The sequence below is a fragment of the Aotus nancymaae genome, unplaced genomic scaffold (genome assembly GCF_030222135.1).
Source record: "Aotus nancymaae isolate 86718 unplaced genomic scaffold, 86718_ANA_hifiasm-v0.15.2.pri h1tg000049l, whole genome shotgun sequence".
NCBI lineage: Eukaryota > Metazoa > Chordata > Mammalia > Primates > Aotidae > Aotus > Aotus nancymaae.
This window is the reverse complement of record NW_026988463.1, coordinates 10,630,451-10,656,094: the sequence shown is the minus strand read 5'-3', so window position 1 is coordinate 10,656,094 and position 25,644 is coordinate 10,630,451. Positions and strand designations below refer to the sequence as shown.

The following is a 25,644-nucleotide window of genomic DNA, read 5'->3' as shown; positions in this document are numbered from 1 at the left end:
AGCCCTTCTCCCCACTTCTGTGACCACCCCCCGCCATTTCTCCATCATATTGCCCATGAGTCAGGGACCCAAATGACCCCCAACTACAACATCTCCTGTCCCACAAAGACCCGAGACTCTCACCTGCTCCCCAACTGAAGTGTGAACTCCTGCAGGGAAGCTGTCCACATCTGGCTGCAGGGCGCAGGCCTCCAGGACTCTCTCCAGCCAGGCTGGCTCCAGCTCCTGCCCGAAGCACACATTCTCCACCACAGAGGTGTTCTGCACCCAGGCCTCCTGGGGCATGTAGGCCACCGAACCCTGAAACACACTTACTTTGGTCACAGGAGGATGATGGAGACAGAGGTAGGATAGGCTTTGAGGAGAATCGGGAGCCTCAGTGGTGGGTGGGTGGTGGACAGAATGAATGAAATGAGCTTGGCTGGGATGGGGAGGGGTGGGAAGGCAGCAAGGAAGGGGGACTTTCAGGATGGTGGGGACATCCTAGCAGACAGGCGGGGGGTGGCCTCACCTTGATGCTCATGAACCCCTCCACTTTTGACAGCTCCCCAAGGAGGGCGGACAGCAGGGAAGACTTCCCTGCCCCCACTGGACCAACAACAGCCAGGAGACAGCCCTGGGGCACAGTGAGGTTTATTCTGGCAATGCAAGAGAGGAGACATAATCTTGGTTAGGGTCTAGCCTGCATCTGTGGGGAAGGCTGAGCCCCAGATGCAGCCGGGCTTTCCTGCTCTGGGAGTTTCTAAGAGCACCTGTGGGGCTGTTCTTCTTTTCCCAGTCCTTGTCTGGCTATTTCAGCAACCATCCTGTGCAAATCTGCGCATGTGTACATGCATACACACACACAAAGTATGCCCACATGCATGCACATTTGCACACTCATACAAGCATGCTAGCGTGCACAGAAACACACACAATGTGGTCACACATCCACACACAAAGCACATGCGCATACGCAAGCAAACCATGCTCACACACATACATGTGTGCACACACACACATATGCATGCATGTCCACCCACATGCACACACAGAGTTGGCGGTAGCCTGAGGGTTTCACCAGCTTGGCCTCCTGCCTTGACTTTTGCAATAAATAGGCTCTTTCCTCCCCTCCCTGCCCTGCTCTTGGTCCCGCCCCACTCCTGTCCATGTCCCACAGCCCATCCTCCATCCCGTGACCAGAGGGATCTGTTAAAACCCAAGTCAGCAGTGGCTCATGCCTGATATCCCAGCACTTTGGAAGGTCAAGGAGGGTGTATCACTTGAGGTTGGGAATTTGAGATCAGCCTGACTAATACAGAGAAACCCCGTATCTACTAAAAACACAAAAATTAGCTGGCCATGGTGGTGTGTGCCTGTAGTCCCAGCTACTTGGGAGGCTGAGACAGGAGAATCGCTTGAATCTGGGAGGCGGAGGTTGCAGTGAGCCGAGATCGCGCCACTTCACTCCAGCCTGGCGACAGAGTAAGACTCCGTCTCAAAAAACAAACAAAAAACCCAAGTCAGATCATGACACTTCCCAACTAAACCCGCCAGAGCTCCCGTTTCACTCAGGGTCAGAGCTGAAGTCCTGGCGGTCATGAGCGACGTCCCGCCTCCTTCCGCCCTGTGCCTCCTTCCGCTCTGTGCCTCAGCTGCTCAGCCTTGACCACAATGACCTTGCTGTTTCTTAAACACAATAGGTCACTGGTTCTCAACTGGGAGTAACTGAGTTTTCTATGAGTCATTTGGCAAGATCTAGACATCTTTTTGGATGTCACACTGGTAGGGGGTGCTGCCGGAATCTAGTGGGTAGAGTCTGGGGGTCTGCTAAATATCCCATAATGCACAGGACGGCCCCATCAAAGAAGTTTCAGCCCAAAATATCAACCGTGCTGAGGTTGGGAAACCCAGGTTCAGGCACACTCCTGCCCCAGGACCTTTACACATGCCATTCCCACTGCCTAAAAGGCTCTTCTCCAAGGCCAGATGCGGTGACTCATGCCTGTAATCCCAGTCCTTTGGGAGCTGAGGCAGGTGGATCACTTGAGGTCAGGAGATGGAGACCAGCATGGCCAACATGGTGAAACCCCGTCTCTACTAAAAATACAAAAGTTAGCCAGGCATGGTGGTGCACGCCTGTAATCTCAGCTACTAGGGAAGCTGAGGCACAAGAATCACTTGAACTCAGGAGCTGGAGGCTGCAGTAAGCCGAGATCATGCCATTGCATCCCAGCCTGTGCAACAGAGCAAGACTGTTTCACAAAAAAAAAAAAAAAAAAAAGAAAAGAAAGAAAAGTCTTCTCCCAGACACTTATGATCTCAGCTTGAATGCCAGGCCTTCCCTCACTAGGTATGCCATTGTGCTCTGTCCCCCTGCCCTGGCTTCCTGTTTGGGCCTCATGTCTATCAGCATGTCACCCCAAGAGAGCAGAGCCCTTGTCTATATCCTTCACCCAGTACCTAGAACAGAGCACGGCCTGTAGCAAGTACTCCGACGAGGAAGTGAGTGAATGACAACCAATACAAATACTGCCCAGGGCATGTTCTTTCCCTTTTCAGGGAGTTTTAGGACTGGCTGAGATTTTTGCCACAAGACCAATCCATAGAGTTGGGGGCTTAGGTGATAATGGCCTCAGACTGATATAGGTGGCACAGAAGTGAGCATAGCTGATGAGGCTGAACCTCGGGGCACCTCTCGGCCAGCCCCCCACTTTGCAATGTCTTGGCCAGCCTGGGAACAAAGGGGTGTCTCCCCATGATGGGAGAGGCTCAGATGGCCTGGTCCCCACCTGCAGGAGGTACAGGAGCGTCCTGGGAACTTCCCTGGCAGAGCCCTAGCACAGCCTAACCCACCCTCCCGTCCCAGGCTGGAAACCTGCACCACCTCTCAGGTGAGAGGAGGCGGCAGGAGCCCCACGCAGCTTCTTCCTAAAAACATAAGGCTGGTTATCACGGGTGTCGTTCTGTACCTGTGGAGGCAGGGAGAGCTCTCCTGGGACCAGGTGAAGGTGGCACTGTGTATAGTGATGCAATTCTTCCCGGCAGCTGCAGGGCACAAGAGGCCAATTACAGGAGACCCCCTTACCTGGCCAGCCTCTGCATCGAAGAGTCGCCCAGGCACTGCCCCCCAGGGCAGAAGCTGCAGCAGGAAATCTCTCCCACTTCACAGACTGCCCGACTACTCACTGGCTTTTGTGTGACCCTGCAGGGGTCTTGTTCTCTCCATGTCCCATGGCTAATAATCCAGGGGGAGGCAAACCATGGCCCAGAGACCAAATCCTGCCTGGTGCCTATTCTTATCAATAAAGTTTTATTGAAACACAGGCAAATCCATTCATTTCTATATTTCATGCTTTGAGCAGTTGTGACAGAGACTGTGTGGCCCATGAGCCTAAAATATGCAGTCTGGTCATTTATAAAAAAGTTAACATAATTCTGATATAAATTGTCATCTAATCCCAGCCTTCCCAGAGAGTGAAGGAGGTGTTACTAATTTCACTGTGGCCGGAAGCAGTGTCTCAAGCCTGTAATTCCAGTGCTTTGGGAAGCAGAGGTGGGTTGATCACTTGAGGTTAGGAGTTTGAGACCACCCTGGCCAACACAGCAAAACACTGTCTCTACCAAAAAGTATGAAAATTAGCCAGGCGTGGTGGCAGGTGCCTGTAATCACAGCTACTTAAGAGGCTGAGGCAGGAGAATTGCTTGAAACCGGGAGGCTGCAGTGAGCTGAGATTGCGCAACTAAACTATACCATGGATAACAGAGAGAGACTCCATCTCAAACAATAACAGTAATAATAATAATTATCATAACATATAATTCATATATATATTTATGTTCTATAATTATAACATATTATATAATGTATAGTATAGTATAATTATAACTACTATAATTAACAGTAATTATTATTTCACTGTGACAAGTGTAATTAGATCAGTGATTCTTGATCCTTAACACACAGTTAGAATCGCCTGAAAGATTTTCTAAAAATCAAAGCTCTAACGGCTCAGCCAAGATCAATTAAATCCATCTGCAAAATTAGCTGCTGTGATGATTGACATGCCCATTTTGCAGATGGGAACACGGAGGCTCGGATAGACTATCTACTTGTCAGGATCACCAAGCTAGTCAGTGCTGGGGCTGGGACTTGGACCAGGGCAGTCCAATGTCACAGGCGAGGCATTTACCCACCATGTGGGTGTTTCTCAGGTACACGGTTTGCCCAGGTTCTTCAGTACAACAAGGGGGAGGGTGTCTTGGCCCGTGGGGTGACAAAACGATGGGGTGGAGTGGGGGAGGCCCAGGTAACTTGAGCTTGGTGAGTCTTATCGCGCAATGGTGCTTGCAGTGATGCTATTTTCTTTTCTTTTCTTTTTTTTTGAGACAGAGTCTCGCTGTCACCCAGGCTGGAGTGCAGTGGTGCGATCTTGGCTCAGTGCAACCTCTGCTTCCTGGGTTCAAGTGATTCTCCTGCCTCAGCATCCTGAGTAGCTGGGATTACAGACTCATGCCACCACGCCCGGCTAATTTTTGTATTTTAGTATAGACGAGGTTTTGCCACGTTAGTCAGGCTGGTCTTGAACTCCTGACCTCATGATCCACTGGCCTCAGCCTCCCAAAGTGCTGGGATTACAGGTGTAAGACACTGTGCCTGGCTTGTAATGATGTTATTTTCTAGCATGACCAAAATGTTGCCATGCTTATCATCTTGGACTTTCTGCATGAGGACAAGGACCTGGTCTGTTAGAGCAGGAGTCCCCACTCCCAGCTCACAGACTAGTACCATCTGCAGCCTCTCAGGAACTGGGCCATCCAGCAGGAGGTGAGCAGAGAGCAGGCGAGCAGAGTGTCATCTGTGTTTACAGCCACTTCCCATCACCTGCATCACCGCCTGAGCTCCACCTCCTGCCAGATGAGCAGTGTCATTAGATTCTCACAGGAGCACAAACCCTTCTGTGAACTGCACAAGTGAGGAATCTGGGCTGCATGTTCCTTATGAGAATCTAACGCCTGATGATCTGTCACTGTCTCCCATCACCCCCAGATGGGACTCTCCAGTTGCAGGAAAACAAGCTCAGGGCTCCCACTGACTCTACATCATGGTGAGCTGTGTCATTATTTCATTACATATCACAATGTAGTAATAATAAAGTGCACAATAAATGTCGTGTGTTTGAATCGTCCCAAAACTGTGCACCCCACCCCAGTCCACAGAAAAACTGTCTTCCACAAAACTAGTCCCTGGTGCCAAAAAGCCTGGGGCCCACTGTGTTAGCCTGGTCTCTGCTGCACACGCAGGACGGCACAAAGTTGGTGCTCACTGCGTGGTCGCCAAATGGCTAGCACAAAGAGCAGCAGCACTGTGCCTGTTTCCAAGTGACAGGCAGATGGCGTGATCTGCACATGCCAGTCCACTACCTGCAGCCCCCATCTGCCCCCAACACCGATGCTGGCTTGCCGTTATGGGCCGGGACAGGCCCCATGCCTCCCATCCCTCCCACACCCCTCCTGCCAGACTCAGCACTCACAGCTTCCAGAGGGACATGAGTCCACTGCACCAGGGTCAACTTCTTCCAGGCAGAGGAAGGAGACCAGACGGTCGAAGGACACCCGGGCCTAGGGAAACCGAAGCCCCAGGTCACCCAGCCAGAAGACCAAAGAACTTGGGTTTGGGGTGTCAGTGTCTCAAGATGTGTGGCAACAACTTCCTGTCTACCAAGTTCTGTGTATGTGCAAGGCGTGAGAACAAAGCTTTCTAGTTCATGGGAAACGATGCACCCTGAGTGGTGACCTTGATGGTGGCGATCTGCCACCTCAGCACTCCTATCAATCAGTGACACGGGAACGAACCAGCTGCCATTCCACAGACAAGATCTGAGAAGAGGATGGTGGCTTTTCCAATGAGGTTAACAAGCCGTGATACAATTTCAAATGTCCACCTGGGGGCGTCCTGTCCCAGTCACAAACCCATCTTGGGGAAGAAAGACCGATCCTTAAAGTAAGAGATTAAGCCAGGTGCAGCGGCTGATGCTTATAAACCCAGCACTTTGGGAAGCCAAGTGCAGGAGCATCACTTGAGGCCAGGAGTTCGAGACCCGGGTAACATAGCAAGACGGGTCTCCATAAAAAGTTAAAAATTAGCCAGATGTGGTGGCCCCTGCCTATAGTCCCAGCTACTCGGGAGGTTGGGAGGTGGATCACTTGAGTCCAGGAGTTTGAGGATGCAGTGAGTTGAGATCACACCACTGCACTCCAGCCTGGGTGACAGAGTAAGACCCTATCTCAGTAAATAAATAAATAAGTAAACAAGGCTGGGCACAGTGGCTCATGTCTGTAATCCCAGCACTTTGGGATGCCAAGGTAGACAGATCACCCGAAATCAGCAGTTCAAAACCAGCCTGGTCAACACAGTGAAACCCATCTCTATGAAAAACATGAAAAAATTAGCTGGGCATGGTTGTATGTGCCTGCAGTCCCACCTAGTTGCGAGGCTGAAGCAGGAGAATCACTTGAACCCAGGAGGTGGAGGTTGCAGTGAGCTGAGACTGCACCACTGCATTCCAGCCTGGGTGACAGAGTGAGACTCTGTCTCAAAAATAGTAATCATAAATAAAATATAAATAAAAATTTAAAAAAATAGAAACACAGATGGTTCAGGTATGCCACCGTTTCTTGTTTTCATGATGCTGAAAGGACCAGAGATAGCAAAGGAAGAGAAACAAAATTGCTTTGTGTAAAAAAGGGAACTGACATGATTGCTTGTATGTGGAATCACTGGACAGATGGATGAGTCTGCATGTTCTGAGGGTGTCTGTGGAGAGGTCCACACACTATACGGAACAATTTCAAATATTGTCCGTCTGGGGGTGCCCTCTCCCAGTCACAAACCCATCTTTGGGGAAGAAAGAAACCAGTCATTAAAATACAGATTAGGCCAGGTGCAGCGGCTCATGCCTGTAATCCCAGCACTTTGGGAAGCCAAGTGCCCTCCTGGTTCTCAGCGATGGAACCTGTGACCAAGTGCTGACAGTGTTGGTGACACGTGCTGACAGTGTTGGTGACACCTGCTGTCATAGCAGACAGCCCGTGGTTCTAGATCCTCATGGAAACGGTTGTCAGATTCCACGGTGGTACAGACAAAGGCTGGCCCCTTGCAGATGTCTGCTGTACTCTCTGCTCGCCTCTTTTCCAGCTCCACACCATCTGTCTCCCTCCCACTCTGTCTTTCCCCTCCTCTGCAAATGGCAGGCCTAGGGTAGCTGAAGCCAGGCCAGCCCACGCGCTCCCCCGGGATGGCTCCAGCCCTGACCCCCACCTCACCTGGACGAGGGAGTGGATGGAGAAGGGCAGGAATGCCTGGGCCTTGTTGAGGATGTTGAGAACCGTGAGAGTCACAAAGGCTTTCTCTGCATCCATGGCATTCTCGGCCACCAGAGTGTGGACAGCAAACACCACCAGTGCAACCTGGGGTGGGAGGAAGAAAACGTGGGGTGACAGTGAGACATGCAAGCATGGACTGGGCAGCCCAGGCAAGCTATGGTGCCTGCAGGGTCCACGAGGCCCACCCACCATGTCTGCATGAGCCTCCCTCGGCAGATCCCACTCCCAATCCTGCTAATACGCGTCCACTCCTCAGCCATAAGCTATGCAAGGCTCTCTCCAAAGACACAGCATGTTGTTAAAGGCGATCAGGGTGCAGCACCGGCTCCAGACATCACTAGAGACTAGGGGAGAACCTAATGCCTCTTGGCTCCAGGCGCTGGGGGGACAGCAGAGTTTCTGATCTTGGTAACATTGCTGTTTTAGGCATGGTGGAACTTGTGACCCAAGAGTCCCTTGGAAGAGGACTCTAAACCTGCAGGCAAGAGCAGCATGTGAGGGCTCTAGGAGTTGGTGCCATTTGTGGGCCCCCTGCCTTTTTTTTATTTTTTAAACGAAATCTTGCTCTGTTGCCCAGCCTGGAGTAAAGTGGCACGATCTTGGCTCACTGCCATCTCCACCACCCAGGTTCAAGCGATTCTTCTGCCTCAGCCTCCCGAGTAGCTGGGATTACAGCCGCTCCCTACCATGCCTGGCTAATCTTTGTGTTTTTGGTAGAGACAGGGTTTTGCCATGTTGGGCAGGCTGGTCTTGAACTCCTGACCTCAAGTGATCCACCCACCTCAGCCTCCCAAAGTGCTGGGATGACAGGCTTGAGCTACTGTGCCCAGCCTATGTATCCAATTTTTTAAAGCTGTGCTTTAGGAAGGCTGTTCTGACAGCAATCTGAAATAAATGACAGAATGGCAGGACAAGGATCACATCAGTGACAGGGTGGCTGTGGACATCTGCTGGCCAGCAGCAGGGAAGCCACTCAGACCCTGGATTCTACCTCGGCAGTCCCCCTGCACCTCCACCCTCCTTCTCATGTCAGTAGAAGCCTGGAACTCTCAGAACAGCAGACCTCATCAGCCGCTGCCACCTTCACCAGAATGACGAGATTAATTCACTCAAGCAGAACACAGCAGGAACCCCGAGAGAACAGAATCCTGAATGAGTGGGATTTGATGGACAGGGTGGTAGGATCTGGGAGGCTCCACCTACCTCACCCAGTCCCCACCCCCACACTCCTTTCCCAGCCCTGCTCTGCATAGAGATTAGAGTGACGTCACCAGAAACGTAGACACTTGGAAGGACACCAGCGACACGGAGAAGAGGAGGCCGGAGGTCCGCAAGGCACCCAGCTCCTGGCCCCGGATGCCCAGGACTCTGTCCAGAAAGGCTCCCTCCCAGCCATGGAACTTGATGGTCCTCGAGTTCCTGAGGATGGAGCTGGTGAGCCGGGCCCTCGAGTCCTTCTGCCTCATTTGCTCTTCCTGGGATTGGAGAGAAGAGAGAGATGAAGACAGGGCCGGTCCAGAATTCTCCCCTGCATCCTGACAGCCACCCTGCAGCAAATCACACTGATTTCCACAAGTACGTCCCAAAGCTGTCTGCCTCTCAGCATCTCTGACCCTCAGTCCTGGTCCATCCACCATCATCCTGTGCCTGGACTCCTGCAGGAGCTGACCTGGGACCATCGCCCCAGGGAAGCAGCCTCTCTCTGATGCCCGGAGAACAGAGGCAGCCCCTGAGCCCACCTGGGTACGGCATCGTCAGGAAGGCTAAATGGAGGTGGCTGATATCTGAGCTACATCTTTTTTCTGTTTACATTTTGTGAAGTTGGAGGGTCTCACTATGTTACCAAGGCTGGTATGGAGCTCCTGGGCTCAAGTGAACATCTGCCTTCGGTCTCCTGAAGTGCTGGGATGACAGCCTGAGCTACATCTTTGTTTTTTTTTTTTTTTTTTTTAAAGACAGAGTCTTACTCTTGTTGCCCAGGCTGGAGTGCAGTGGTGCAATCTCGGTTCACTGCAACCTCCACTTCTCAGGTTCAGACGATTCTCCTGCCTCAGCCTCCCGAGTAGCTGGGATTACAGGTGCCCGCCACCATGCCCAGCTATTTTTTGAATGTTTAGTAGAGATGGGGTTTCACTGTGTTAGACAGGCTTGTCTCGATCTCCTGACCTTGTGATCTGCCCACCTCGGCCTCCCCAAGTGCTAGGATCACAGGTGTGAGTCACTGCACCCAGCCCCTGAGCTACACGTTAAATGACCAGGAGGTGGGTGCTGGGCAGACAGAGGATGGGGAGATGGAGCCGGGAAGAGGGAGGGGAGGCTTTGAGACAGGAGGCAGCAAAAACCCAGGCACAGGGAGCAGCAAGACTTGGAGGACTCTCAGGGTGGCCACAGGAATCCGTAGGCAGGGTCATTTGGCACTTTAGGGTCAGGCAGGAGTTTGGGGTCTCTCGTGCTTCACTGGGTCAGGGGGCATCACCAGAGGGCAGCTGCCTGGAGAAGGTTTTTTTTTTTTTTTAATTGAGATGGAGTCTTGCTCTGTCACCCAGTCTGGAGTACAGTGGCATGATCTTGGCTCACTGTAACCTCCTCCTCCCGGGTTCAAGGGATTGTCATGCCTGAGCCTCCCAAGTAGCTGGGATTATAGGCACCTGCTACCACACCTGGCTAATCCTTGTGTTTTTTTAGTAGAGACAGGGTTTTGCCATGTTGGCCAAGCTGGTTTCAAACTCCTCACCTCAGGTGACCTGCCCAGCTTGGCCTCCCAAAGTGCTGGGATTACAGGCCTGAGCCACCGTGCCCACCTAGAAGATTTTCGAGGAGGCCACGCAGGAGGCTGGAGAAACAGCCCAAGTGACAGATGGACACTGGGACAGCTGGGCCTAGAGAGGAAATAAGTTCCTTCCCTCCATCCCCCTTCCCTCCCTCCTTCACTCTCAACTTTCTTTCCTTTCTTCCTCTCTCCTGTCCTTTCTTCTCTCCCTCCCTCCTCCCTTTCTTCCTTCCCTCCCTCATTCCTTCTTTCTTTCAACTCTTTCCTTCCCTCCATCTGTCCTCCCCTTTCCTATCTTTCCTTCCCTCCCTCCTTTTCACTCCTCCCCTCCCTCCTTTTCCCCTCCCTCCCTTCTTCCCTTCCTCTCTCCTTCCCTTCTCCCCTCCCTCCTTTCTTCCGTAGTTCTCAAACACTTATCCAGCACCTTCTGCATGCCGAGCACTAACTGGATACTGAGTCTGCCACAGTGAGTGGCCCGTGCTGCTGTGGAGCTTCCCGCAGGGCCCTTTAGGAAGGGGAAGTGCTGGGGAAAAGCAAAAACAAACCCAGGACAGGCCAAGGAAGGGAGCTGCTGAGAGGAGAGGGATGGGTGGGCCGTGTCCTTGCTGGACAGTGGTGAGGGAGGTGGCCCTGACTGCAGTGGGTGCTGGAGGGGACAAGGGTCTTCTGGAGTGAGGGTGGTCCAGGCAGAGGGAATAGCTAAAGCAGATGCCTGGAGAGATGTGTGAATATCAGGCAGGTGTGAGGACGGGGGAGTGGGGGGTAGGTGGGGAAGGGAGGGAGATGGGTGGAAGGTGAGGCTGGAGGCAATGAGGCAGCTCAGGGCGGGCTTGGTGGGCCACTGTGGGGCCTTTGGCTCAGACTGAGGAAAACCGGGCAGCTGTGGGTCTCAGCAGAGGAGGGTGCAATGGATTCGGCTTACACAGGTCTCCTGTGGCTGGGAGTGGAGAGAGGCTGCGGCAGAGGTACAGAGTGAGCCAGGGCCTTGCTGCAGAGATCCAGGTTAGAGAAAGGGTGGGGGTGGGGGGTGGAGAGCCTGCACCAGGAAGGGTGACATTCTGGATGCATTTTGAAGGTGATGCCAAGCAAATCTGCTGACTGATGGGGTGCCAGAGAAAAAGGCATTGAACTGACCCAGGGCCTGGGGCCTGAACACTGGAGGGAGGAGCCACCGTCCACTGCGATGGGGAAGGAAGGTGGCAGGTCCGCACAATGGGCAACTCACAGAGACTAGAACAAAGCGGACCCTCGGGCTCCCACTCAGCTCTCCCCTCCCCATCGCCCACACAGGACCTGTGGCTTCCTCCCTTCTTCCTGCCTGGTCCATCCCTTTCCCAAAAGCCGAACCTGATGGTGGTTCCTCTTCTTGGTGATGAAGAAATTCAGAGGGAGGAGGCTCAGGAAGACAGCGATGGCCATGAGGGCAGATGGGCCAAGGAGCTGGGGACAGAGGGGACAGGATGTCAGGAGATCCCGAGGAACCCAGCTGCCAAGGCATGTGAACCACAGCAGCTCCATCTTGAATAGGAGCTGGGTAAAAGGAGGCTGAGACCTACTGGGCTGCATTCCCAGGCAGTGAAGGCATTCTAAGTCACAGGATGAGACAGGAGGGCAGTACAGGATACAGGTCACAGAGACCTCGCCAGTAAAACAGGCTGCAGTAAAGAAGCCGGTCCAACCCACCAAAACCAAGATGGCGACCAGAGTGAGCTCTGGTCATCCTCACTGCTGCACAAATGCCATGGCAATATCCAGAAGTTTCCCTATATGGTCTAAAAAGGGGAGGTGTGAATAATCCACCCCCTGTTCAGCACATCATCAAGAAATAACCATAAAACACCAGTGCCCTCTGGGCTGCTCTATGGAGTAGTCATTCTTTTATATCGTTACTTTCCTGAAAAACTTGCTTTCGGCCAGGCGCCATAGCTCATACCTATAATCCCAACACTTTGGGAGGCTGAGGTGTGTGGATCACCTGAGATCAGGAGTTCAAGACCAGCCTGGCCAACATGGTGAAATCTCATCTCTACTGAAAATATAAAAATTAGCTGGGTGTGGTGGCAGGCACCTGTGATCCCAGCTACTCAGGAGGCTGAAAGGGGAGAATCGCTTGAACCTGGGAGACTGAGGTTGCAGTGAGCCACAATTGTGCCACTGCACTCCAGCCTGGGCACTAGAGCAAGATTCCATGTCAAAAACAAAAAACTCACTTGGCTTTACAGACTCATCCTGAATTCTTTCTTGCATGGGATCCAAGAACCCTCCCTTGGGGTCTGGATTGGGTCCCCTTTCCTGTAACACAGCTGCAGATCCTGAAGGGGGTCAGACTTGGGTCCTAAGATGGGGAGTCAGGGAATGTGATAAGGGCAGCCACCAGGTCCCAGGGATCCGGGCTCATAGGGGCCTGCTGAAGATGGGGTCCTTCAGTTTCAGGGAGGGGAATGGCCCACTTACACGATGGGGAGAGGGTCATATTCAAGACAGAACATGCACACACACGAGTAGGACTAGGGGGTGTTCCTGGCCACAACAGTGAAGTTGAGACCTCTGGAATCAGGACTGGGTTCAAATCCTGACTCTGACGTTTGTGAGTGTGGCCTTGGGGCAAGCCGCTTCCCTAACGTGCAATTCCCTTGTCTGCAAAATGGGAACAGATTTGTCCTCATTTTGCATGTTTGCTTATTACATTTAATTATTTTCCTAATCTTCATTTTACCCTCATGAGGGTTGTCAGACTTAGTAAATCATCATAGAGATGCCCAGTTACCTTTGAAGATGAAGAGTAAGATTTTCGTGTAAGTCTCGTGCATTATTTGGGACATACACTGAGAGTCCAAAACTCACACTTCACTGCATGTCCTGTGTTTTCTTTTTCTCTGGCAACCCTGCTCCCTACCAACATGGTGCTTTTGGGATAGTTTTCTTCCCCTCTCAGCTTTGGTTTCTTTTTTTTTTTTTTGAGACGGAGTTTCGCTCCTGTTACCCAGGCTGGAGTGCAATGGCACGATCTCGGCTCACCGCAGCCTCCGCCCCCTGGGTTCAAGCAATTCTCCTGCCTCAGCCTCCTGAGTAGCTGGGATTACAGGCACGCGCCACCACGCCCAGCTAATTTTAGTATTTTTAGTAGAGACGGGGTTTCACCTTGTTGACCAGGATGGTCTCGATCTCTTGACCTCGTGATCCACCCGCCTCGGCCTCCCAAAGTGCTGGGATTACAGGCATGAGCCACCGCGCCCGGCCTTCAGCTTTGGTTTCTATATCTGGAAAACGTGGAAGTGGGAGGTAGAATAAATGATTTTTAAGTTCCTGTGACTTTCTGAGAGTCCTTCACAGGTTACTTGAACCCGTTCTCTTGACAAGCGCCACCCCAACTCCAGGCTGTGTGCCTCAGTTTCCCATCTCAGTCCTTAGGAACACATTTTCTTTTTCTTTTGTTTTTCTTTTCTTCTTCTTCTTTTTTTTTTTTAATGAGATGGAGTCTTCCTCTGTCACCCAGGCTGGAGTGCAGTGACATGATCTCGGTTCACTGCAACCTCTGCTTCCCAAGTGATTCTCCTGTCTCAGCCTCCTGAGTAGCTGGGATTACAGGTGCATGCCACCATGCCTGGCTAATTTTTGTATTTTCAGTATTTGCCATATTGGCCATGCTGGTCTTGAACTCCTGACCTAAGTGATCGACCAGCCTCGGCCTCCCAAAGTGCTGGGATTACAGGTGTAAGCCACCATGCTCAGACTGGTCTTATCTGATTTTTAGCAGTGGTGGTGTCAACCTAATCAATTGCCCTGAAATTTCCCATGTTCTTCCTCTCTCCCTCTCTTTCTTCCTAATGATGACATGTATGTACTGCACATCAAGCACTGTCTGAGTGCCTTATTGTACTTGCTAAGAACCTATTGTTTGCAAGGCCCTGGAATACAAGGTGAAGGCATTAGAAAAGGCCCCAGCCCCTAGTCCTGGCATAAACAATCATATGCATGTGCATTCCAATTTTGGGGGGAGTATGTAACAATTATAATCAAAACGCCACTAACATTTTTTTACAAGGGCAGGCATGGTGGCTCATGCCCATAATCACAGCACTTTGGGAGGCTCTGGTGGGCAGATCAGCTGAGGTCAGGAGTTCGAGACCAGCCTGGCCAACATGGTGAAACCCAGTCTCTACTAAAAATACAAAAATTAGCCAGATACAGTGGTGCACGCCTGTAATCCCAGCTACTTGGGAGGCTGAGGCTGGAGAACCGTTGAACCTGGGAGGAGGAGGTTGCAGTGAGCCAAGATTGTGCCACTGTACTCCAACCTGGGTGACACAGTGAGACTCTGTCTCAAAAAACAAAACAAAACAAAACATTTTTTACAGTTTTAAAAAGAGTCTTGCTCTGTCTCCGAGCTGGAATTCAGTGGCATGATCACAGCCTACTGTAACCTTGAACTCCTGGGCTCAATCGATCCTCCTGCCTCAGCCTCCCAAGTAGTTAGGACTACAGGTGTGTACCACCACCATGCCCAGTTAAATATATAAATATAAATATATATATAAATCTAAAGGATACTATGTCATGACATATGAAAATTATATGGAGTTCAAATGTCAGCGTCCATAAACAGGTTTTTTTTTTTTTTTTTTTTTTGAGACTCACTCTGTTGCCCGGGCTGAAGTACAATGGCACGGTCTTGGCTCACTGCAACCTCTGTCTCCCAGGTTCAAGCAATTCTCCTGCCTCAGCCTCCCGAGATGCTAGGATTACAGTGGTCCACCACCACACCCAGCTACTTTTTGTATTTTTAGTAGAGACAGGGTTTCACCATGTTGGCCAGGCTGGTCTCAAACTCCTGGCCTCTTGATCCATCCACTTTGGCCTCCAAAAGTGCTGGGATTATGGGTGGGAGCCATTGCGCCTTGCCTATAAATAGAGTTTTATTGGAGGAAAACCATGCCTGTTTGCTTAGTATTACCTGTGGCCACTTCTGCACTCCAAGGGCAGAGGTGAGTATTTGCAGGAGAGACAGTAGGGCCCCCAATGTAAAAATATCTACTGTCTTGTCCTTTGCGGAAAAGTAGCTAATGATAATACTAGCAAATACCTACAGAGTGCCACTGTGTGCCCGGTGCCATGTTAAGTGCTTTCTACGTATGGGCTCGTGTCATGCCTCAGCACCTCTGGGGCAGGGGCGCTACTGTTAGTTATGATCCTGGTGTTATAGACAAGGACAGGGGCTGAGAGAGTAGGTTCCTTGATCACGAATTCACAGCTGGTAAGTTGTCAGAAGCAGGATTTGAGCCTGGGCAGTTTCTGATACAGAGTCTAATTTTCTTTTTCTTTTCTGGAGACGGGGTCTCTTTCTGTCACCCAGGCTGGAGTGTAATGGTGCGATCTCGGCTCACTGCAACCTCCACTTCCAAGGCTCAAGCGATTCTCCTGCCTCAGCCTCTGGAGTAGCTGGGATTACAAGTGCCCACCACCACACCCAGCTAATTTTTGTATTTTTAGTAGAGACAGGGTTTCGCCATGTTAGCCAGGTTGGTCTCGAACGCCTGGCCTAAAGTGATCCACCCACCTTGGCCTCCCAAAGTGCTGGGATTACAGGCGTGAGCCACTGCACCCAGGCCAGAGTCTAATTAAAAAAAAAAAAAAGAAAAAAAAGAAAATCCTGTACCACAAAGTTGAAGGAAGTCAGAAAACAGATGTTTTGTTTGGTTTTTGTTCTGGTTGTTTCCTGATGGCTACTTTGTCCTTTTTGAACCCTAAGTAACAATTTGTTTCCCGTGAATTTTTTCCTCTGTTTTGTGGACGGCGGCTGTGGTGGTACCCCAGGGCTACTGGTAACTTCAAAACATAGTTAAGTTGCCTACTGGGTACCCTAATAGCACAAGGGAAAGTGTCAATGTCATCATCATCATTCTACAGAGGAAACTGAGGCCCAGAGAGGATAAGCTTCCTGCCCAAGGGCAAGTGAAGGCCATCCTCTTGAAGACTTTTCCCATTAGATCAGCCAATTTGGTTCTGACACCAATTTGGTTCTCTGGCAGCTTCAAATTGCCCTAACCCTGGGCTCACAGTAGACCCATTCTAGCCTCTTGAATGCCAAGTGCTGAGGAGGGAGGGTGGGAGGGGGGAGGAGGAGGGGAGAAGGAAGGATCGGCGACTCCATTCAAATCCCATCTTCCTCCACCCACACACCTGCCAGAGATAGATGAAACAGACGACGATCCAGACAAGAGGCAGCCACAGCCCGTTGAGGTAGATGATGCTCTCGGTCACCCGCTGCACATCCACGGACACCAAGTTGACCACGTCGCCCACTGCACTGGCCTTTCTGGAGCCGCTGGACAGAGCCAGGACCTGGTGGGAGAGCAGAAGGAAAGAAGTAGAGGGGGTGAGGCTGGGGCAGAGGGATGTCCCAGGTGGCTTCTCCACCCACTGAGCCTCACTTTGTGCATCTGCACAATGAGTAAAGTCTCTTAGGCCAACCTCTCGGGGCTGCTTGAGAATCCAGAGATGATTTTTAAAAAAAAATCTCCAAGATCCCTAAAGCACAGGGGGTTTAATAATGAATAACATGCATGAAAACACCAGATTAACACAGGTAATGGTGGTCATCTGCCCAGTGCTCACCACGTCCCAGGCGCTGTGCTAAACGAACAGTCTCATCATGTCCCAGGGAGCTCATGGCCGTGAATGGCACCCAGCAGGCACTACCACATTCTTTCCATCTAAAATGCCAGGCCAGGTGCGGTGGCCCCTGCCTGTAATCTCACCACTATGGGAGGCTGAGTGGGGGGACTGCTTGATCCTAGGAGTTTGAGACCAGCCTGGACAACATAGCAAGACCTAATCTCTACAAAAACAATTTTAAAAATTAGCCAGGGGGCTGGGCACAGTGGATCATGCCTGTAATCCCAGCATTTTGGGAGGCCGAAGTAGACATATCACCTGAGGTCAGGAGTTCGAGACCAGCCTGGCCCATACAGTAAAATGTTGTCTCTACCAAAAATACAAAAATTAGCCAGGCGTGGTGATGGGCGTCTGTAATCCCAGCTACTTGGGAGGCTGAGGCAGGAGACTCGCTTGAACCCGGGAGGTGGAGGTTGCAGTGAGCCAAGATCAAGCCATTGCACTTCAGCCTGGGTGACAAGAGCAAAACTCCATCTCAAAACAAAAAGAAAAATTGGCCAGGCACGGTTGTGGTGTGCCTGTGGTCCCAGCTACTGGGGAGGCTGAGGTGGGAGGATCACTTGAGTTCAGGAGGTTGGTGCTGCAGTGAGCCGGGTTGGTGCCGCTGCACCCTAGCCTGGGGAACAGAGCAAGCCTCTGCCTTTAAAAAAAAATGCCATGGACAAAATGCTGTCTAATGTTCTCTCACCAAGGAAGATATTTCCAATTACATAAAGACATGTAAGAGATATCTCCATTTTGGAAATATTAGACTGAAAAAAAAAATGTGAGACTAGAATCAATGAAATGCGCAATGACTAACCCCATTCTCCAGCTAAGGAAATGGAGGCACAGAGAAGTTAAGCAACTCACCCCAAGTCACAGGCCTTGCAAGCTCCTACACCCTTGAAGCAATCCAGGGTGACAGAGGCACACAAGGGTGAGACCTTTCATGTGCTTCTCTGACACCAACCTGCTTCTCTGTCAGCCTCTTATCTGCCCTAACCCTGGGGTCACAGTGGACCCCTTCCAGCCTGTTGAATGCTAAGTCCCACATGCAGTCCTGTCTCTATGACTATGTAAGGGAGTGAAGGAATGATCCAGCAATGACTGAGCATAGAAATTCTCCACGTAGCAAATCTCTGGAGAGGGCCCACTGTTTGACTCACACTGAGCTGAGAGCTGAAAACACAGCTGTGAACAGCAGAGATGAGGCTTGCTCTCCCAGGACTGGAGTTTGGGGTGGGAAACAAGGCCCTATAATAAAGATTTATATAACTGGCCTGGCATGGTGGCTCATGCCGGTAATCCCAGCACTTTGGGAGGCCGAGGCGGGTGGATGGCTTGAGGCCAGGAGTTGGAGACCAGCCTGCCAATATGGTAAAAACTGTCTCTAGTAAAAATACAAAAATTAGATGGGCACGGTGGTGGGGGCCTGTAGTCCCAGCTACTCCAGAGGCTGAGGCAAGACAATCACTTGAACCTGGGAGGTGGAGATTGCAGTGAGCTGAGATCTCCACTGCACTCCAGCCTGGGTGGCAAAAAGTAAGAAAACCCAGGCAATACCATTCAGGACACAGGCATAGGCAAAGACTTCATGACTAAAACATCAAAAGCAACGGCAACAAAAGCCGAAATTGACAAATGCAATCTAATTAAACTAAAGAGCTTCTGCACAGCAAAATAAACCATCCTCAGAGTGAACAGGCAACCTACACTTTGGTTGTAGAAATGGGAAAAATTTTTTGCAATTTATTCATCTGACTGAAGGCGAATATCCAGAATCTACAAAGAACCTAAACAAATTTACAAGAAAAATAACCAACCCCATCAAAAAGTGAGTGAAGGATATGACCAGACACTTCTCAAAAGAGACATTTATGCAGCCAACAGACATATGGAAAAATGCTCATCATCACTGGTCATTAGAGAAATGCAAATCAAAACCACAGTGAGATACCACTCATGCCAGTTAGAATGGCATTCATTAAAAAGTCAGGAAACAACAGATGCTGGAGAGCATGTAGAGAAATAGGAAAGCTTTCACACTGTTGGTGGGAGTGTAAATTAGTTCAACCATTGTGGAAGACAGAGTGGTGATTCCTCAAGGATTTAGAACTAGAAATACCGTTTGACCCAGTAATCCCATTACTGGGTATACACTCAAATGATTATAAATCACTCTACTGTAAAGACATATGTACACATATGTTTATTGTGACACTGCTCACAATAGCAAAGACTTGGAACCAATACAAATGCCCATCAATGATAGACTAGATAAAGAAAATGTGGCACATATATACCATGGAATACTATGCAGCCATAAAAAAGGATGAGTTCATGTCCTTCGTAGGGACATGGATGAAGCTGGAAACCATCATTCTCGACAAACTAACACAATAACAGAAAACCAAATACCACACATTCTCACTCATAGGTGGGAGTTGAACAACGAGAACACATGGACACAGGGAGGGGAACATCACATACTGAGGCCTGTTAGGGGTGGAGAGTAGGAGGAGGGACAGCATTAGGAGGAGTATTTAATGTAGATGATGGGTAGATGGGTGCAGCAAGCCACCATGGCATGTGTATACCTGTGTAACAAACCTGCACGTCCTGCACATGTACCCCAGAACTTAAAGTATATATGTAAAATGACAAAACAAAAACATTTATCTAACTCATGCTTTAATGGTAGTTATGATGAGTACCATAAAAAAGCAGCCCAGGCCGGGCGTGGTGTCTCACACTTGTAATCCCAGTAATTTGGGAGGCTGAGGTGGGCGGATCACCTGAGGTCAGGAGTTTGAGACCAGCCTGACCAAATGGTGAAACCCTATCTCTACTAAAAATACAAAATTATTTGTGCATGGTGGTGCATGCCTGTAATCCCAGCTACTCGGGAGGCTGAGGCAGGAGAATCGCTTGAACCTGGTGGGCAGAGGTTGCAGTGAGCCAAGATCATGCCATTGCACTCCAGCCTGGGCTATAAGCATTAAACTCTGTCTCAAAAATAAATAAATGGCAGCACAGAGGTTAGAGAGGAGAGGAGGGGTCTGACCTCATCAGGAGATCAAAGGCGGCCTCCTGCAGGCGGGGAGTGAGATCAATGCCCATAAGGCGGCTTTCCTCTCAGGCTCAAGCAAACATGTGGACTCCGGAAACAGGATAGGGCACGCCCAGCTCTGGCATGCTCAGGGGGACGCGAGGCTGGGACAAAGCACTCTGGCAGGCCAGCATCAAGAGCTGCCCTCCTGGCCACCCAGGATTTGTCCCCTTGGTCCCCTCCTCCCCAGGTGACAGCTCAGGTGTCACAGAACGAGACTTAAATGGAACGGGACCTGCCCTGGCTCAGATGCTTCATGCCCCACAGGAGCCAACAGCTCCTGCGGCAGCAGTCTAGGGACTTAGTGTAATGAGAGCGCAGAGACAAGTCCAAAGCTATGGCCTCCAATCAGGTATGCAGTCAACAGACACAACTTCCCAGCCCGCATGCAATTTGGAATCTTTTTTTTTTTTTTTTGAGATGGGGTCTCACTTTGTCACCAAGGCTGAAGTACAGTGGTACAATCTTAGCTCACTGCAACCTCTCCCTCCTGGGTTCGAGTGGTTCTCCTGCCTCAGCTTCCTGAGTAGCTGAGATTACAGGCACCTGCCACCATGCTTGGCTAATTTTTGTAGTTTTAGTAGAGATGGGGTTTCATCATGTTGGCCAGGCTGGTCTTAAACTCCTGACCTCAAGTGATCCTCCCATGTGAAAATGACCCCTAGGCCGGGTGCAGTGGCTCCTGCCTGTAATGTCAGCCTCCCAAAGTGCTGAGATTACAGGCTTGAGCCACTGCACCCGGCCTAGGGGTCATTTCCACCACAAGCAGTATTGTCTGGGAACACAGCTGACTGGCCACCTTATCAGAAGTATAACCCTTTATCCTCAAGAGGGAAAGACTAAGTTAAAATTAGGCTCAAACATTAAAATTAGGCTAGGAGGAGTGGACATGGTGTCTAGACAGTGAAAGCAAAGACCCCGAGGTGGGTGGGTTCCCAGAGTGTTTGAGGAACAGAAAGGAGGCCTGTGTGGCGGGAGGAGAGTGAGCATGGAAGGAGGCGTGTGTGAGAGCTCATGAGGCCAGAGGAGTCCCAGGAGCAGATCTCACAAGACCTTACAGAAATGATTAAGGAGGTGAGGCAGATCACTTGAAGCCAGGAGTTCCAGACCAGCCTGGCCACATGGCAAAACCTTGTCTCTACTAAAAATACAAAAATTAGCTGGGCATGGTGAAGTCTGACTGTAGTCCCAGCTACTCAGGAGGCTGAGGCAGGAGAATCGCATGAACCCGGGAGGCGGAGGTTGCAGTGAGCCGAGATTGCACCACTGCACTCCAGCCTGGGCAAGAGAGCGAGACTCTGCCTCAAAGAAATGAATACATATAAATAAATAGAAATAACAAAGGAAGTGAGAATGTATTGTGAGCGACTTTAATAAGCGAGGACTGAATGCATTCTCAGCTGCTGATGGCGTTCCTACCAAGCAGCTCAGTGATGTTGCTTTTCCCGGCCGGGTAGGCCTGCACTTGTCCCCCGGGGCTCACCTTTCTGTACACCAGCCCAGTGATGGCCGACCGCAGCCTCATCTGCAGCACCTTTAGCTGGAACATGTGCTGCTGCTCAAACAGCGTTTGCAGGCAGGCCGAGAGGAACATCAGCACCGCAAGGAGGTAGCCCTTCCAGGCTGGAGGCTTGGGATCACCAATAAACTCCAGGAAAAGGCTTGCAGGGGAAGGAGGGAGAAGGTACAGCTGGTGAGAGGAGGCACCCATGTGTGTTGCCTTTGCTCAAACCAGGCCAGGTGTGGAGGATTAGTCGGCGTGGCTTTTTCACAATCATTGTCTCGGATATTTTCCCCCACTATCCATGCTTCTTTTCAATCTGACCATAGCTCCTCAAGATCAAGAGGTGGAGTTTTTTTTGTCCCCACTTGTTATGGGCTACATTTTGTCCTCACAAAATTTGTATGTTGAAGCCCCAACCCCCAGTACCTCTGAATGTGACGGTATTTGGAAATAGGGCCTTTAAAGAGGCAATAAAGTTAAAATGAGGTCATTAGGCTGTGCCCTCATCCAATCTGGAGTCCTGGTAAGAGGAGAAAATGTAGACACAGGGAGACGCCAGGTCTCACGCAGAGGGAAGACCGTATGAGGACACAGGGAGGAGGTGGCCAACTGCACACCAAGGGCAGAGGCCTCAGAGGGAACCAACTTGCAGATACCTGATCTGGAACTTCCAGCCTCCAGAATCAGGAGAATATACACTTCTGTTGTTCAAGCTGCTCAGTTTGTGATGCTCTGTTATGGCAGCTGAGCACACACCGCTTGAATCTGGGCTGGCCACAAAACCACCTTTGACCAACAGAGTAGAGTAGAGGTAAAGCTATGCTGGCTCTGAGCCTCAAGAGAAAATGTGGCTTTTGGCCTGTTTCTTAGAACCCTCCCAAGCAGCCACATGAACAAGTCTGAGCTAGCTTTTTGGAGGATGGGAACCCACATGGAACAGAGACTATCACCCTAGCTTCAGATACACAACTGCAGGCACATTACAAAAGCCAGCCAAGGAAAGCAAAACCGCCAAGCCGAGCCCAGCCGAGCCCAGCCCATGTTACTGACCCACATTACCATGAACTAAATAAATGAATGCTTGCAATTTTAAGCCACTCGCTTTTGGGGCATTTTACAGGAAAAGCTAATTGATACAGTCAGGTAAGAGCTTGCTTATTTGCCCTTCTGGGGGACAGTCACTTTCTCATTAACCATTTCCCTTCCTCAGTATCCTTCTCACCCACCCTCCAGTGTCCCGAGCACCAGATCTATAGGCAGGCAGGAGAGCTGAAGCCCCTTGGCTCTGGAAGGATGCCATTAAGAGACCACCAGCCTTAGCAGGGCACCTGAAGTCTGGACTCACCTGAGCAGCTTGGGGACAGTGAACCTGAAGACATCACTGATGACGAGGCTGAGGGTCCCCAGGAGGAAGGTAGAATGGAACACCTGCCAGATGGCCCTCAGCAGTGGGCCCCACTGGCTCCCTTCTTGCCGTAGGAAGGGCTCAGTCTCTGGAGCCTCCATGCCACTGCCTCCTTTCCTTTCAAACGCTGTTGCCTTGGGGTGCCTTGAGGAAGGGAAGAGATTGGCTCTGAGTCTCATTTTATACTCTCAGGCACCTGTGTCAGGACCAGGCATTAAAGGCTTGTTTTCCCAATGATGCACGTGGGTGGGTGTGGATCCAGCCTGGCTCCCTCACCTGTTCCTCCTTATCACCCTGAGTACCCACTTAAGAGGCAGTCACAGGAGTTGTGGGGGCAGGGCAGGAAGGCAGCCCCGAAGCCTCTTAGACGGCCACGGGAAAGCACACAGGTTGACCATCTACTACATGCCAGGCACTCAGTCATCCTAAGACCCCCAGCAAGCCAGGTGTTGTTCCCATTTCATAGATGAGAAAACTGAGGCTCAGAAATGCGAACTTATCCAAGGGCACACAGCTGAGAAGTAAAAGAACTGGGATTTCAGCACTTTGGGAGGCTGAGGCGGGTGGATCACAAGGTCAAGACATCGAGACCATCCTGGTCAACATGGTGAAACCCCGTCTCTACTAATACAAAAAATTAGCTGGGCATGGTGGCACGTGCCTGTAATCCCAGCTACTCAGGAGGCTGAGGCAGGAGAATTGCCTGAACCCAGGAGGCGGAGGTTGCGGTGAGCCGAGATCGCGCCATTGCCCTCCAGCCTGGGTAACAAGAGCGAAACTCCGTCTCAAAAAAAAAAAAAAAAAAGAACTGGGATTTGATTCCAGCTCTCTGCCTCCATGGCCCATGCACTTTTCTTTTCTTTTCTTTTTTTTGAGAAGTCTCGCTCTGTTGCCTAGGTGGGAGTGCAGTGGTGTGATCTTGGCTCACTGCAACCTCTGCCTCCTGGTTTCAAGTGATTCTCCCACCTCAGCCTCCCGAGTAGCTGGAATTACAGGCAAAGGCCACCATGCCCAGCTAATTTTTGTATGTTTAGGAGATGAGGTTTCACCATATTGGCCAGGCTGGTTTTGAAATCCTGACCTCAGGTGATCTGCTTGCCTCAGCCTTCCAGAGTTCTGGGATTACAGGCATGAGCCACTGTGCCTGGCCTCCCATGTACTTTTCAATCTATTGTGTTGTCAACCTGGAGGAAGAACAGCACCCCCCCGCCCCCAACACACACACAACCAGCCAGCCCTTAGGTAGTTTTGAACCGGTGGAGAATCACAGCTGATGTGCATGGGGCCTGGTGCTCTGGCTCTGGGTGAAAGCACAGACAGAAGCTCAGGCCGCCTCAAACTCCTAAGATCCCCAGCCTTTGGCCATAACCAGGGGCCAAAGAGAAGAGCTAAAGTGAGGGGTGGAGAGGAGGAGATAGGGGAGGAGAAAGGGCCCATCAGGGGCAGGTCAGAATCCATGGGCCGTAAGGGAGAGACTGGGGCGATGCAGCTGCTGCTAGCTGGTTGCTGGTCTTGGGCAGGTGGACTGCTCCTCTCTCTCTGTGTGAGAGGATGGGTGTCATCCCCCCGTGAGTCCCTTGTGGCTCTGACAATCTATAAGGTTATCAGTAATGTTTTTTTTTTGTTTTGAGACAGAGTTTCACTCTTGTCACCCAGACTGGGGATCTTAGGAGTTGGAAGCAGCCTGAGCTTCTGTCTGCTGTCACCCAGGCTGGAGTGCAGTGGCATGATCTCAGCTCACTGCAACCTCCGCCTCCCGGGTTCCAGTGATTCTTCCGCCTCAGCCTCTCAGAGTAGCTGGGATTATAGGTGCACACCACCATGTCCAGCTAATTTTTGTATTTTTAGTAGAGACGAGATTTCACTATGTTGGTTAGGTTGGTGTTAAACTCCTGACCTCAGGTGATCCACCTGCCTCAGCCTCCCAAAGTGCTGGGATTATGGGTGTAAGCCCCATTACAGATCTGTGACCTGAGGCCACTTGCAGGGATCAGCTCTTTACACAAAGGAGCTCACTGACTTCGCTGGAGCCCCTTGCCATGTGGATACTATATTAGGCTCTCCATTTTACAGAAGAGGAAGGAAGCTGAGGTTCTGAGAGGTGGTGACAGTGGCCCAAGATCACACAGCAAGGGCAGAGCAAGATTGGAGCTAGGTCTTGACTTATGGTTCCTAGAGTGTTTTTTTTTGTGCACTAAGGACCCCCAACCCCACCATAATAAAAAAAAGAAGCATAAGAAAAATCCTCTGGTGTGCTCAGGTGACCAGACCTTTCCAGGCCAAGGTCTTTGTCCCTCATTGCTGGCCTGATCTGGTGTTTGGTTTGGCATCTATGGAGGGTTGTGGCTCAGCTCTGTTACTGAGTGGGCGTGGCCTGCTGCCCACAGGTATTTTGGCATTTGGGTCTCAAAGCCAAGAAGATGCCCCTTCCATGCAGAGAGCACCCCTGACCACCCTTCCTGCCTGACCCCACCACTTCATTCATTACCTTCACAGCCTTGCCCATGGCGCCAACCCTCTCTTTGTCTTGTTAGAACCCCAGGTGGGTAGACTTTGCCTGAGTTTTCTACCAAGATGTCCCTAGTGTCAAGTCCAGCTCCTGCACACAGTAGGAGCTCAATAAACACTTGTCAAATGAATGGGAAAAACAGACTGAGTGATATGTTTAAAAAGGCCTAACAAGAGTGCCCAGCACATACTGTTATAAACATTTACAGAAGGAAGGAGCTTGGCTGGGTGGACAGAACTTGGCTTTGGAGCCAGGAGACTGTGGTTCCAATGCCTGCTCTGTCTTCTCCTCTGATCCTTAGTGTTTCCACCTGTAAAATGGGGTC

General features: G+C 50.8%; 1 protein-coding gene across 8 annotated transcripts in view; it reads right to left on the bottom strand.

The window, feature by feature from the left end:
• Positions 1-25,644, bottom strand: part of ABCC6 (ATP binding cassette subfamily C member 6) — an 86,703-nt gene that overhangs the window by 44,187 nt on the left and 16,872 nt on the right. For 7 of the 8 annotated variants that reach the window (XR_010337350.1, XM_064362457.1, XM_064362463.1 and 4 more), the window contains 10 exons: positions 22,751-22,954; positions 21,385-21,562; positions 16,316-16,477; positions 11,483-11,575; positions 8,637-8,840; positions 7,306-7,449; positions 5,514-5,601; positions 2,952-3,027; positions 512-638; positions 124-300 (listed from right to left, as the gene is read on the bottom strand). Coding sequence is in view for 7 of the 8 variants with exons in the window: in XM_064362457.1 (XP_064218527.1) it covers positions 124-300; positions 512-638; positions 2,952-3,027; positions 5,514-5,601; positions 7,306-7,449; positions 8,637-8,840; positions 11,483-11,575; positions 16,316-16,477; positions 21,385-21,562; positions 22,751-22,954 (1,453 nt within the window). In the remaining variant the exon portion in view is untranslated. Of the gene's footprint in view, positions 1-123; positions 301-511; positions 639-2,951; positions 3,028-5,513; positions 5,602-7,305; positions 7,450-8,636; positions 8,841-11,482; positions 11,576-16,315; positions 16,478-21,384; positions 21,563-22,061; positions 22,192-22,750; positions 22,955-25,644 lie in introns of those variants that run through there. The other variant, XM_064362458.1, reaches the window with a different exon arrangement.